The sequence below is a fragment of the Erigeron canadensis genome, chromosome 7, assembly GCF_010389155.1.
Source record: "Erigeron canadensis isolate Cc75 chromosome 7, C_canadensis_v1, whole genome shotgun sequence".
Taxonomy (NCBI): domain Eukaryota; kingdom Viridiplantae; phylum Streptophyta; class Magnoliopsida; order Asterales; family Asteraceae; genus Erigeron; species Erigeron canadensis.
The window spans coordinates 6,627,145-6,640,544 of NC_057767.1; the positions used below are offsets into that span (position 1 = coordinate 6,627,145).

The following is a 13,400-nucleotide window of genomic DNA, read 5'->3' on the forward strand; positions in this document are numbered from 1 at the left end:
CTTATCGTTTTTTTCAATTTTAACATTAACAATGATTATTATATATTTAAAAGCTTATATAAAATTATCATAATAACATCCGGGTATCATCCGGGTTAATAAGCTAAAGTAAATGGTAATTGACTAATTTTAATTTTCAACCCTTTTCACTTTAGTAAAAGAGAAGAGATAATATATAAACGAAGGAAATCATAAAAAGAAAGTTTTCAAATTTAATATATAACATTCTCTTTAGCGCGAATTAGATATATCTTTCACCATAATCTAAACCCTAAGCCTAACTATAATAACTAAACTCCATTTCTACTATTTCAATAGCTCCTATTCTTAACCCTCATTTTTACTACATCCTGAAATTCGCCATTTATATATAGTTTAATTAAATTTTAATCACCAAATTTCAGTATCTCGATGATCGGCACTCACAACGATGTTTCTGTACGTAATTCAGGTTACATACATTCTTCTCTTTTTTAGGTTTAATTTTTTTTTTTTAATTTCTATTTTTAGGTTTTTTTCTGTTCCGGATTTTTAGCTCGTTACATTTTTAATTTCATCTAACATTTTTATTGTAATTATATATACATATCTATTTGATACATGTTTACTTATGATTGCAGTTGTATATATATGAATTTTTTGGAATTTTATATATAGATACAGATATAGATATAGATATAGTTATAGATATAGATATAGATATAGATATAGATATAGATTTATGATTACAGTTTGTAGTTAGTTATATAATGACCTGAGCACGAAATTTTAAGGTTCGAAATGAGATGGATTCGACTTGTTTACTGAATAACTGCAAAAAAGCATAAGCCTATTAGGAATGAAAAAAATTAGGTTAGATTTATCGAATGCGGTAAGTTCTTTGCGGCTGTATGTATTGGTAGTTTTGTATAAAGGACTGGTTGATACTTGATAGCACATACCTGTATAGTTGCTATATACTTATATTTGGAATCATTTATCGTGTATAGTTGCTTGTTATAAGAAGTTCGTTATGTGTTTTATAGTAACTAGTTTGATGATTTTTATTTTTTGTTGCATACGCTTGTGACTTGATCTTACGAGAGGAAGAAAAGAGGGCTTGTATACAGAGCGACTAGAATAGTAGAATACTTTCGAGGTAATTAGGGGGTGTTTGGCGTAGCTTATGAAACGGGCTTATTATCTTATTACGAGCCTAATAAGCTTGTTTTTCATCCAAATGGCTTATCAGCTTTTTTGAAAGACAAAAATGTAAAGGTTTTTTACATCGGCTTATTAGCATTAATATGCTTTTTGCTAATAAGCATAAGCTCAACAAAATAAGCTGACACAAACACCCCTTATTAGCAAGAATATATAACTATATACAAGAACATATAACTATATAAGTCTTGATCAGCAGAAGCGTTATTCGTATTACCAATTGACCTTTGGCGTTGTTTGCTTCATTTGTAGCATTTGACATCACAATAAGCATCTGTGATAAACCTAAACACCACTTCACCTTCCATAAAAAGAAAGAAAAAAACAAGTTGAACGTGTTAAAGGATTCACACACCACTAACTTGCCTAAAATATGGCAATGGACATGCTTTCTGTAAATTTTTGGGGAATATGTCACACTTTCTATTCGTTGCAAGGTCTGCTTTATGTTTAGATGGTATTACATCCTATATACTTGATTCTAGCATGATAGACAGGATTGAAGGCAAAATCCATTTCCATCTCAATTATCAACCCTTTGATTGATGACAACTTAACTCAATTGAAGCCATTCGATCCTTCTACTATTGAAAAATTGTTATGCTTTGTGGAATCACCTTACTCTCTTATGCAGAGTCTTAACAGTGAAATAAATAATACTTTGTGGAATGAAGTACTTAACTTCCATGGATTGTTTTCGTAACAGCACCTTGCTCCTGGTTTGCAGCAGTGTGCTAAAAAGTAAATACTCAGGAATTGTACCCTACACTAATCTTCGCCTGACAGTTTTATCATCACAATACAAGATCTTAGATCTTGCAATTCAAATTCTTAATTTAACTCAGGTTTCCATCTTAAATGGAAGGTCTATAATGGTATATTAGGATGCAAGTTCGAACATAACATGCTTGTGGTGCTTTTATTACTCAAAGATGATACAGATATATCTATGCTTTCTGAGTTAGTTTTAGAGACCTGGAGATTGGTTGCATTAGTCATATTACTTTATGTAACTATAAACTTGTGATCCTTCTAACTAGGTATTATCAATGACTTACAATGCCCAAAAAGTTGTGCTAAATGGTATTTAGGATAAATGGTTTTCCATGAGAATTTCTTTATGCTATGTAACCAACAAACTTAAGTTAAGAGTTTCCTCAGAAAACTTTCGTAACTTGTGGAGCTTAATGCTAAGCATATTGATAGCGGGATACAGCATGTACCTTCTAACAGTAATATCATTAATCAAGTGTGATTTGCATTGATACAGGTGTTGCAGGGGTGTGCATGATGAGTAGCAAATGGAGAGACGAACAACATCCATCGTTCATAAACTTTATATCCAGCTTCCTGAGTGCAAATTCATTCCGGTTAAACATTGTGCCAATTGCACCTGTAAAGTCCATTTGACTTGTCACCTTTTCAATTTGAATCTATCAGTTCTTGACTTTGAGGTGGCAATTTAAACCCTCTTATATGTAGTTCATTAAATGAAGAAGATTAGCGAAAATGGAAACGGGTGCAATGGATCGAGTGGGTTAACTGGGTCAAAAGTCACCTTATGTTTATTCAAATGCCTATATTATCCTAGATTGTCTATCTAAAAAAATCGATTTCTTAGTTATTACTTTAACAATATAACCTTTGGTCATATTTAATACCTTAAATTATATCTGTAAAAAATGAAATGGTAAAGACAGAAAGTTTCGGCAGGCTGGCCAATTTGATGCAACCCATTATTTAACCTGCAAATAAGAATTAGCTTGTAATGACCCATACCCATTTTGACCAGTTCCCACTTCCCAGCCACCCACTTTATACCCTGTACCTCTTCTACTTTGCCTCAAAGTTTATTGTTTAACCTTTCAGGATTTCATCTTCAATTGCGGTTTATCGTTAGCTTTCATGTTTGTGATAAGTTATGACTGCAACAATCCAGGGCCTATTTTCAGCAGGTAGCTTGACATTATATATCTTTCAAGTTGCTTCAGCTTTATCTGCTTAAACTTATGTTATTAGTACAGAGCTGAGAAACTGAAGACTCAATTTGCACATCTCTATGTGGTTGTCACCCTTCCAACAAAGGAGCAGAATGATTCTTTTCTAAGCTCTTATGGCAGGTGATCAGACACAACCATCACCTGCTTTTTAATCTTCCTCATAATTGGGTTGAGATGATTATTAAACAATGCTACTGATCTTGTTTGATTCAGATATGACATGAATGTTGGTAACCCGACCTTTGTTCCGGTACCGGATCTAGAATTGGGCTTTGAGAAGATTGTAAGAATAGCACATGCACGTGGTGGTAAGTTTCCGAAAAAACTACAAGTGGCAGCTTCAACCCGTTGACATATGAATGGGTTCAGTTGAATAACATAATATCTCTAGGCAAACATATAGACTAAAAAAGTATATAGAGACGAAACGGGTTTAATGGATTGCAAGTCGCAAAAGTGTATTTGTAAATGCATAAAACCTTCTAAAACATTTTATTCAATTGATTATATTACTATTATCAATTAACTTTTGTTTAATCATATCAGACACTATTTATTTATAAAAGTTTAAAAAGTTTGAACAAAGAGTGTTCCATGTCAATACTGGCAAACACGTATCCACTTGTACCCATACATGTCTATTGTAAACTTTTACCCAAACTGTTAGATGATACCAAAGGTGCCTATTTTGCCATCACATAAATTGTTTGCTGTATCACAGTTTGCAAGAAGCAGGATGCTTTATGCAAATTGAATGCTGAGGTGAACTTCTGTTCCTTTCATTCTCTTCTTTTCAGTGTTTTTGCAGAGTCATTGTTGCTAAGGGTCATATTCTTGACCCATTTACTGGTTAATCCGGGTTAGATTCTATTTATAATGCGAAAAATTTAGAAAATTGCTAAAAAGATGTGTCAAATGGGCCGAACGGGTGAAATCACCCAAGTTGAATTTTTAGTCACTTTACTAATAAAAGTAGATATTTTTTGTTAGGAGATTTATCAGAAATGCTATTAGCCTATTTTTCTGTCTATTTTTCTTACATGTTTAACACTATTGATTTGGAATTGTTAACAAATATTGGACAAAAGGTGTTCAGGTTAACCCTGATTGCTTTGAGCTGTACAAAATTTACCCAGTTTAACAAGTTACCTAGGCTGCCCATTTATCACCACTGATTGTTATGTGCTTTCTTTTTGTTAAGAAGGAGAGATCTGTTCAAGGGATGGATGTTCTTCTCAGAGTGGTATCTTCTATCCCACATGTTGAAACTCATGATGCTAATGGGGTATTAAATCACTTCCTTTTAGACCATGCATTGTTTAATATTATAAAATAGTTGTGTGCTTTAAGATAAATGGTTTGGTTGGGTGGGCTTTTTATCTTGGATGGGTCAACTAGTGAAATTAAAACATTAGCCTTAAGAGGAAACATGTCAAATGGGTTTTCAAAGTGCATTTTCAATGCACAAAACCTCCTAATACATTTTTGATAATCATTATTTTGATAATTTTATATTAATACATTACTTTTTAATGATTCTACTGTTTTTGACCAACAGTATTACTGGTGAAGCAAACCTGAAAAAAAGTTGCCTGTTTTTGTCCATTGGCCCAACCGATCCATTTTGCCACCTCTAGATATTGCTTTACCATATGCTCATTTTTCTGGTGTTCTCTTTTCTGGTAACAGCTAATTCAAACCATAGGATCAATAGAAGCAATTGCTAAAGCCTCCAAGGAAAACATTTTGGAGAACACTGACATTTCATCAGAAAAAGCCGAGAAGATTTCAAGATTTTTCAGAGATTGCAAGGTTTTTCTCAGCCCCAGAATCCTGAAAAGTGTATGTAATTAGTTGTTACTAGTTTCTACATAATTGGTTAAAGATTACACTCAAAATCAGACTCATATTGTTCTTGATTACTCGTTATATTCTATGGGACATAACTGGAAAGATTCAAATGTTTACACTATTTGATTACGCCGACACAGCAGAAATGAAAATGTAGTTGGTATCACTGTAATTGTATTACTTCAATTCCATTATCAAATTTTCGTTCTACAAGTAGCTTGCTTAAGATCCAGTCTGCTCACAGTAATTATTAATAGAATGTAAGTATTAATAGGGTCGGATACAATTAACAGTGTTATTACTTGATTACTAATGTATTGAGTGATAATGTTGTTACACAAAATAATACAAAGTGGTTTTGCATGAGTCTCCAAAATAACTTATTCAAACACTCTTTTAATTAAATTAAAAATCCTTCATTTTTATTTAATGAATTTGCATGGCTTTTTTTTTTATATCATATCATCTTTAATCTTTTACGAGGATAATAACCGCACAATGCGGCGGAGTTATCGGCGACGGCGGTTTGGTGATGTCGGTGACAGGTGGTGATGACATCGACAATTGGTGTGTCAAGTGGTGTAGGTTGATGTAAAGATAATAGTGAAAATATTTTATAAGATGAGGACTTCAAATGTAAATTAGCAAGATAAGGGTTTAGGTAGTAAATTAATTCATTAAGGACAAATTTGGTAATCTCTAATAACCCTTTCCATAGGGAGTGTTTATTAAGGGCAATTTCGTACTTTCGTATGTAACTGTTGTGTAACACTTTTTATTTTTAGGGGGTAGATAATCTTTATAAATGAGTATAGATATATGAACGCGACGACGTTGGAGGCGAAGGTTTGGTAGTGATGATGGCAACTGTTTGGTGGCGACGCCGCTGACTAACAGTGGCAAAAAGTATATAGTAATGATGTAAAAGGTGATAATGTAGTTATAGGAATTGAGGGATAAATTTTGTAAGTTATTCCATTAAAAAGGGAAGAGGGGATAATATAAGAAAATAAAGCTATAGATATATGTATATTAATTATTAATTTACTAATTATACTTTCGTTTACCCAAATTTCCTATCTATATAATTACGTTATTTAATTATAATTTAGAAAAATGATAAATATATCCTATGGGGTTATGTTTAACACGTTCTTATATGCATTTTGTACATTAAACATAATCACTTTTTATATTGGCAGAATAAGATGTAATGTATTACATGTAACAACATCTTTTAATATGATCTTGTAGGATATGTTTTAATAATTTTTCTTTTAAATATTATTGATATAATTTAAATTTTTAAACAAATAGGGTCAATTAATAATTATTAAATTTTAGTTTTGCATATATACTCTGTTAAATTAATATAAAATAAAAAATGAAAATATTTTGTTTCAAATACTTGTATAAATTTAAATTTTCATTGATTACGAATAACATCAGATAATAATGTTCGTAATTTGAATTTGAACTAATTTTAATAAATTATAGTTATATGTTAAATTAGTAGGTATTGTAGTAAGAATAATAATCCCTACACAACATTTTTTAGTCATACATAACAACATTGTATGCATTATACAGTTATACTGTACAACTAAATAATGCATATATTATTATGTATGGCAAAAAAGTATTATATATGGATCACTTCCTTTGTTATAGAGATAACTAATCACAATAACTTTTAAACAAATTTAATTTCTAGTTGATCAACTATCCATATCCAATATTAATGTATGGAATGATATCCTAAAAAAGCAACAAATAGACAAATCAAGAAGCTACTTCTTTGTTTCCTAAAACAAGCAACAAACAATATCATCAATCAAAAATTAGAGTAAATTACACTTTTTGTCCCTAAACTTGGCGCGTTTTTCACTTTTCATCCCTAAAGTGAAAAAATTACAATTTTGACCCTAAACTTGGCAAATTTTTGCAATCGACGTCCCTCGCCAAACGGTGTTAAGTTTCAGCCGTTAAGTCTGACACGTGCAAAACACGTGAGGGACTGAAAGTGCAAAAAATGACAAGTTCAGGGACGAAAACTGAAATTTACTTTTCTGTTGTCATCATCTTCATCTTCTCCGGCTGACTTTCGTCGGAAAATTCGCCGGAAAACTTAAAATGCCGATATCTCACTCGTTTCTTCGAATTAAACCACGAAACCACCACCAAACTTCTCAAAATTAATTTCCGCACGAATCCTAACAAAAAAAATCTCAGATTCAACACTTACCGGAAAACTCAAAATCTCGCCGGAAAACGAACTGTATTTTTCTAACTAAAAACGAACTGCTTTATCTTGAAAAAAATCGTTGAGTTGTGTAAATTTGTTTATGCTCAGGCTATTGGTATAAGAGGCTTGAGAAAAGATATTATGATTGTAAGTTTCTGTATATATGTTTGCTATATCATGAATTGTGTGTATGCATAGAAATTGTTTAAAATGTGTAGTATAAGACTTATTATTGTTAAGTTCTGCCATGAGATATATAGGTAGAAGTATTAAGATAAAATGGTGTGAATATCGTGATGGACTTTGCTGAAACGACATTGTCCAATTATATTATGAAACTTGTACGTTTGAGGCAAAGTTTGTATCAAGTTTGAATGAAATTTACAATGCTAAGCTTCGGGTTGAAATATATTTGCCTAATGTATGAAAGTTGGTGCTTATGCTTATTGCATTTTTTAAAAGCTGAAAAGCGGTTATTAGGTGTTTTATTTTATATTTGTTAACATTGGCTTTATTTTAAATTTAATTTTTTATATTTGTTAACATTGTGGTATCTGTTATTTTTTTATCCACTAAAATATTGCATTTTAGTGCTTCACTCTATTTTTGGGAGTCAAGATCTTCGAGGCAGAAAATTCAAGTTTTTCCATATCAATTCTTATTCTAGTGGGTACCAATTCGGTACATGAGACCAGGGGTTCCTATCCAAATACTTTTTTTTTTCTCTTATTTTAAATTGTGTATATTGACAACGTCTTGGATATGTGCTTTATGAATCCATATTACACCATAAATCCTTTCTATAGTTTTGTCCCTCACTTTTTTTTTCCTCTCCAGTTATGAATATCTCATGCAGCGACAACAAAGTCAAGATTTACCTCCAAAGAAATTGCTGGATATTGTTAAACGTTTAGAGGAAGGACTGTATAAAACAGCTACCTCAAAGGTTTATCTGTGTTTCATTTATTTGAATTATATTCTTTTATGTCTATTTATCTATAAGTTGTTTTTATTTTTAGGAGGAATATGTGAACTTGGAAACATTGGAAATTCGTTTACATGATATAATTAAACGTGTTGCAATGGGAACAATGATTCCAACTTCCGGTATTTCTCAAAGTGCGAATTCAAGCTTAAATGCCCAGTCATCCATGGATCACTCGTTTGTGGCGGCAAATGGCGGTAATACCATGGTCAATACTGGAAGTTTCATTCCTAATACCATGGGGCCTTCTGGTGGGATGCATAGCGGCCACTTCACCTCATCAGACGGTATGTATATATCCTAGTTTTTAGCAAATTAATGGCAAGGTGAAAGAAAGTGCAACGCGTTATTGGAAAGCATGATACCTAATCCTGGATTTAGTGATAATAACAATAACAATAGTAACAATAATAATAGCAATAATGGGAATAGTTTAAGTAACCAATCTTACATGAACATGGATTCATCAAATAATGCGGGGATTAATCTAAACCGGATGATGCAATGGAGAGGTAATGCAATGTAAGTATGTAACACAGATGGAGTATGCTGAGGTGGTGAAACACCTAAATATGACTGAGGCTGCATTTTACAAATGCCCCGATGAGATTATATCTGGGGTAGTTGAACATATATAATCTATACTCATTAAAAATTATATGGGTTGTTGAAAAGTTTACATATTTAAGACATACAATTTTACTTTTTTACCCTCACTTCTTCTCTCATAGTTATCCTCCATCTCCCAATATGATATACCCGGGGAAGAAAAAATACAGTCACGCCTCCTTCAATCACGATAGTCACGACTTGATATGCTTTGTCTATGATATCCACCGCAACACGCGGGTAACATGCTCGTCAGAAATACTAGCATAGATGTTCCCCTAAACATGACTCAAAATCCCTCTTATTTGATAATGCAAAAAGCAAATTGGTTTGACATTCGCTGGTACCATCTTGTTTTTCAAAGTAAAGGAAATAGATATATATTAGATCATGAAAGGTGCATTCCTTTTATGAGCTTGTTCACCTTATCACCTTCATGAGTTGTAAATTATGTAACTTCTTATTAAAAGTGATGATATATTAATAACAAACACAAAGAATATCCACTCTCATAATTTATGACCATTAAACACAAGTTACTCAACCAAATAAAATTAAGACTAAATATACCAAGTTATATAAGCATTAATCAAATCACTTTTTGTCAATGCACCTTAGTAACAAAAACAACAAAGTGAATTCGTATTAACTTACGATAAAGATTTAGGCAATAGCTGAGTTGGATCTTTTATTTTCGGCTTCATATATTTTTCTATTTGATGAGGTTCATTGACTTGAATCCGGTACCTCCCTTTTCCGGGCTCACTTGTTTCACCGGAGTTATTATAATCAATCTTCTCAACACATTGAAGTTACATAAACAATTCATATATAAACCTTTTCTGCTTCAGAAGATTTTCCGGGCTTCAACAAAATAATAAAGTAATTGCTACTGATATGGACCAACCGTGCGATACACCGCAAGCCTTTGGATTTGTCATTCGTGTGTAGTCCTCGAGCGGTGTATTATAACAATGACTCCCAGCTTACAAATCTGTACCAAGACATTTTAAAAGGAATGTTCTTAATTCCACCAAACCCTATGAAGCATCTCTAAAAGATGGTAGTCTATCTCTTAAAATTCTACCAGCGTCATCCGAAACTATACAACAAAACCCAAATAACCCAAATCATATCAACCAAACCCCATTTAACACAATCCAACAACACCCAACCCAAAGGTGGAAACTGGAAAGTATCCTTCTTGACCCATTACCCATTTAACATAATCCATCAAAATAACTTTTCTTTTTAAGCACACATTATGTAACCTCAAGGGCTTACTTGCAATTTTTTTAGCTTAGTTAGTACTTCACTGATACCTCTAAAATCTCCTCATCATAGCATTATCCTGCATATTAATCATATAGGTTACAGTATGTATTAAAGATATCAAACGACATGTTGGTTTAGACACAATTTGCTACAAAATAAGGTCTTAAACCAACTGCTAAAATAACTAATAATTACCAACATAAATAACAACCTTACATAAGAATTCATTTTTTGTTTGTTGTAACAGAACGATTCTAATCGTCATTAAAATGTCGCCTAGCATTTTTTTTCACAACCAATTGATAAGATTTATACCTCAAAGGGATTGACGGAAAACTTCCCATATCCATCAGCAAGGGAAAGAGACTATACTTGCTAGAAATTTATTTACGTTGGCCTGGAACTTCGGCTCCTTGACCTCGTAACTAAACATAAAAACGAAAACCACTTCAGGCATCTTAAGTTTTAAGCAATCTGATTTGAAATAAGGGAACACCAACTCAACGTATACATTAATACCACCAATAATTGCCAACAAATGTATCAAAAAAAGAGCAAAGATACGACAAAAACATACAAAATAATACTTTATGAAAACTCGAGAACACTACTTTGCTTTGGTTTTGGTACTGGCACGCAAAAAGAATTCTTTTAACAAATTTATCTTATTATACATAATAAAGCCCTACCAGTAGTAATTAAGTTTATTATTATTATCAAATATATTGGAAATTAGTTATAGCAAAAAAATCAATAATAATAATAATCATTAGCTAACCTAGCCGAGTACTATACCGATATCCGATCCCTTTTCGTATGCATCACGCCTTATTCTCCTTGCAAGGCGAACATCAAAATCTGCATTGGCTTATTATACAATAAGTCTTTTTTTTTTTGTGCCGTTTATTTGTTGATTTATGAGCTTATCGTGACTTTTAAGTGCAAAATAAGCCAAAAAATAAGCTGCAAAAATTATCCAAGTAATAGATGTTTTGAAAGTTGGATTAAGATACTTAAAAGATGAGCTTCTAACCTGGATTTTGCCATCAGAAGTGCCATCAAAGAGCATTTCATATTCAGAATTTGATGCTAAAGATGTGAATTTGGTGATCCTTAAACTACCCATCTTCATGGAAATAAATTTTGTTAACCTTTCTTTCAACATGCCTCAGTTGTCCCATTTTTAGTAGCTCCAAATATGAAGTCATTGTTCACCACTAAGTACTCGATATCATATGCACTCGACACAATCCAACTAATGCCCGGTTTCACAACGAAAACACATGTCATACCTCCTTTGGTACATATTCAGTTTTGCAAAGTTGTCTTATAACTCGTTGTACAGTATACAATATGCTTATCCAGAATCATACACTTTACCGCTTTATAAATCAATAAATAAAATAAATTTATTCCACAAAGGCAAATTAAATAATAAATACTACACAAAATTATGACTATAACTTAATTGAGCAAATTTTGCATATACATAATTTTCATGCTGAAACTTGTCATCATGGGACATGTTGTGTACATGGGTCATAATCCAATCTTACTGATTCTCACATAAGGAAAAACAAATTCAAAAAATTTGAGTTAAGATTACATTAATCATTACATACTCATTTGAACAGCTTCAAAAAAAATACACACCACATGATATTAAAATATTGAAAAAAAACACATAAATTTCACAAAATATTAAAGAACCCAAAGAACATTGATATATTCTAATAAAAAAATTACTATAGCAGTGAACCAAAACCAAAATCAGAGAAGATGATTACCTTGTTCACACACAACCTTCTCTTTGAGGCATAATATCAAACACCTTGAAAGCAACCACATGTCCTGCAATAAACAAACACAAGATTAGAGAAAAAGAGGAAGAAGAAACCAAACGAAGAAGATAGATCCACAGATTGTATACTTTCAAACGTCATGTTAGATTGTACATATATATTCACAGAACATGGCCCGAAAGAATCAAGAGAAATAAAAGAGAAAAATAGCATTTCAAAATAAAGAAAAAAAGAATACGTGAATGAAGATGTGACTAATGAAAAGTGGGTGTTTATCAAAAATCAAGATTGCCCCATTAGTCCCAAAATTCTCTTCAACGCCAACCTTATCACTTCTCCATTGTAAATGTTGGTTCTATGTGCCCATTCAGTTACCAAACTGATAAGTGTAAAATCTCATTTATTAGCATATAATAATTTATTTATAAAGTAATACGAAAAGATAACAATAACCACGCATTCATTAAACCATCCGTAATTTTTTTCACCACAATCATTTTAAGACATCAAAATCATTGATTACAACATTGATATATATATTCAACTGAAATTCACGAATACAATTGCTTAAACCAAACTAAGTGAATCTAAAATAAACATAACCATAACCTAACCATAATATATAAATTAAAAAGAAAATTATAGCTACGACTTATATGTTATATATATTGTACACTAAAATATATATACTTAATAACACTAATATTGAATAACAAACCGAAACGCGAAACTATGGTAACGAATTTATTGGTTAATAGTCATATTAACAAATTTAGTGCCTAAAAATCGCTAAATGATGATAACAACTATTTACGAATTAGTTCATTCATAAAAATACCTTCACATCCTAATATCAATGCAAGATATACATATACGATTTATTATACACACTATAGATTGCATTCAATAACATAATATAAGCTCAATTGGCATTATAAGAAAACAAACAATGCATTCAATGACATAATAACCAATTGCAAGAAACAACCGATCCAAATTAAACACTACTCGTATTAACTAATTATTATGTATAATGCAAAATGCATATAATGAAACCAAAAAAACCCACAAATAAATCATACCAGAATAATGAACCCTATTAAGTACCCTAATTAACCCTATTAAGTACACATCAATAAAGCGTCAAGAATGCGTCAATTTTTCCACTTGCTTGATAGAACTTTTAGATATATATAGACATAGAATATAGATATATCGATTAATAATTATGGAAGCAAACACTAGCTAAAATGGTGCACATAGTTCTCTGAATGCTAAATGCTTACTTCTTTTTTAACCATAAACTTTTGGCTAAGAACAATCATTATGTGACTAATTGGCGACATTGAAAGCAATTGCGCTCCAAAACCGGCCTAGAAAATATATTCCCGGCATAAAATTTGCTTTCATTATTTTCTACAAATTGCATG

The 13,400-nt window shown here is 31.7% G+C and overlaps 2 protein-coding genes and 1 long non-coding RNA gene across 5 annotated transcripts in view; 2 read left to right on the plus strand and 1 right to left on the minus strand.

The window, feature by feature from the left end:
* The first annotated feature begins 266 nt into the window (after positions 1-266).
* LOC122607692 (protein PARTING DANCERS homolog) lies at positions 267-5,267 on the plus strand. Of its 3 annotated transcripts, none has more exons than XM_043780716.1 (8): positions 267-451; positions 2,474-2,598; positions 3,073-3,158; positions 3,228-3,323; positions 3,417-3,511; positions 3,925-3,965; positions 4,408-4,488; positions 4,893-5,267. In XM_043780716.1, the coding sequence occupies exons 1-8, from the start codon at positions 412-414 to the stop codon at positions 5,055-5,057; spliced, it is 729 nt and encodes a 242-aa protein (XP_043636651.1). In that variant the 5' UTR covers positions 267-411; the 3' UTR covers positions 5,058-5,267. The 3 variants fall into 3 exon arrangements, with proteins under 3 accessions (XP_043636651.1, XP_043636650.1, XP_043636652.1); XM_043780715.1 differs by having other exon boundaries at positions 268-451; positions 4,405-4,488; XM_043780717.1 differs by having other exon boundaries at positions 269-438; positions 4,405-4,488.
* Positions 5,268-8,692: 3,425 nt separating this feature from the next.
* The window catches only part of LOC122606613 (histone acetyltransferase HAC1-like), a 34,935-nt gene continuing 30,227 nt past the window's right edge, over positions 8,693-13,400 (plus strand). Inside the window, exon 1 of the mRNA XM_043779459.1 lies at positions 8,693-8,754. Coding sequence (XP_043635394.1) covers positions 8,736-8,754 — 19 coding nt within the window. The 5' untranslated portion in view covers positions 8,693-8,735. The remainder of the gene's footprint in view (positions 8,755-13,400) is intronic.
* LOC122606614 lies at positions 9,436-10,982 on the minus strand. Its single transcript, XR_006324961.1, has 4 exons — positions 10,964-10,982; positions 10,484-10,593; positions 10,178-10,244; positions 9,436-9,887 (listed from the first exon to the last, which is right to left on the minus strand). It is a non-coding gene; the product is annotated as an uncharacterized LOC122606614 (long non-coding RNA).

What these genes read in the sequence shown, in the direction of transcription:
- LOC122607692 (XM_043780715.1), top strand. Translation starts at nt 412, where the DNA reads ATGATCGGCACTCACAACGATGTTTCTGTACGTAATTCAG. An exon ending in TGTTTCTGTACGTAATTCAG is followed by an intron (nt 452 to 2,473) that starts GTTACATACATT and finishes GCATTGATACAG; the next exon opens with GTGTTGCAGGGGTGTGCATG. An exon ending in TATGCAAATTGAATGCTGAG is followed by an intron (nt 3,966 to 4,404) that starts GTGAACTTCTGT and finishes CTTTTTGTTAAG; the next exon opens with AAGGAGAGATCTGTTCAAGG.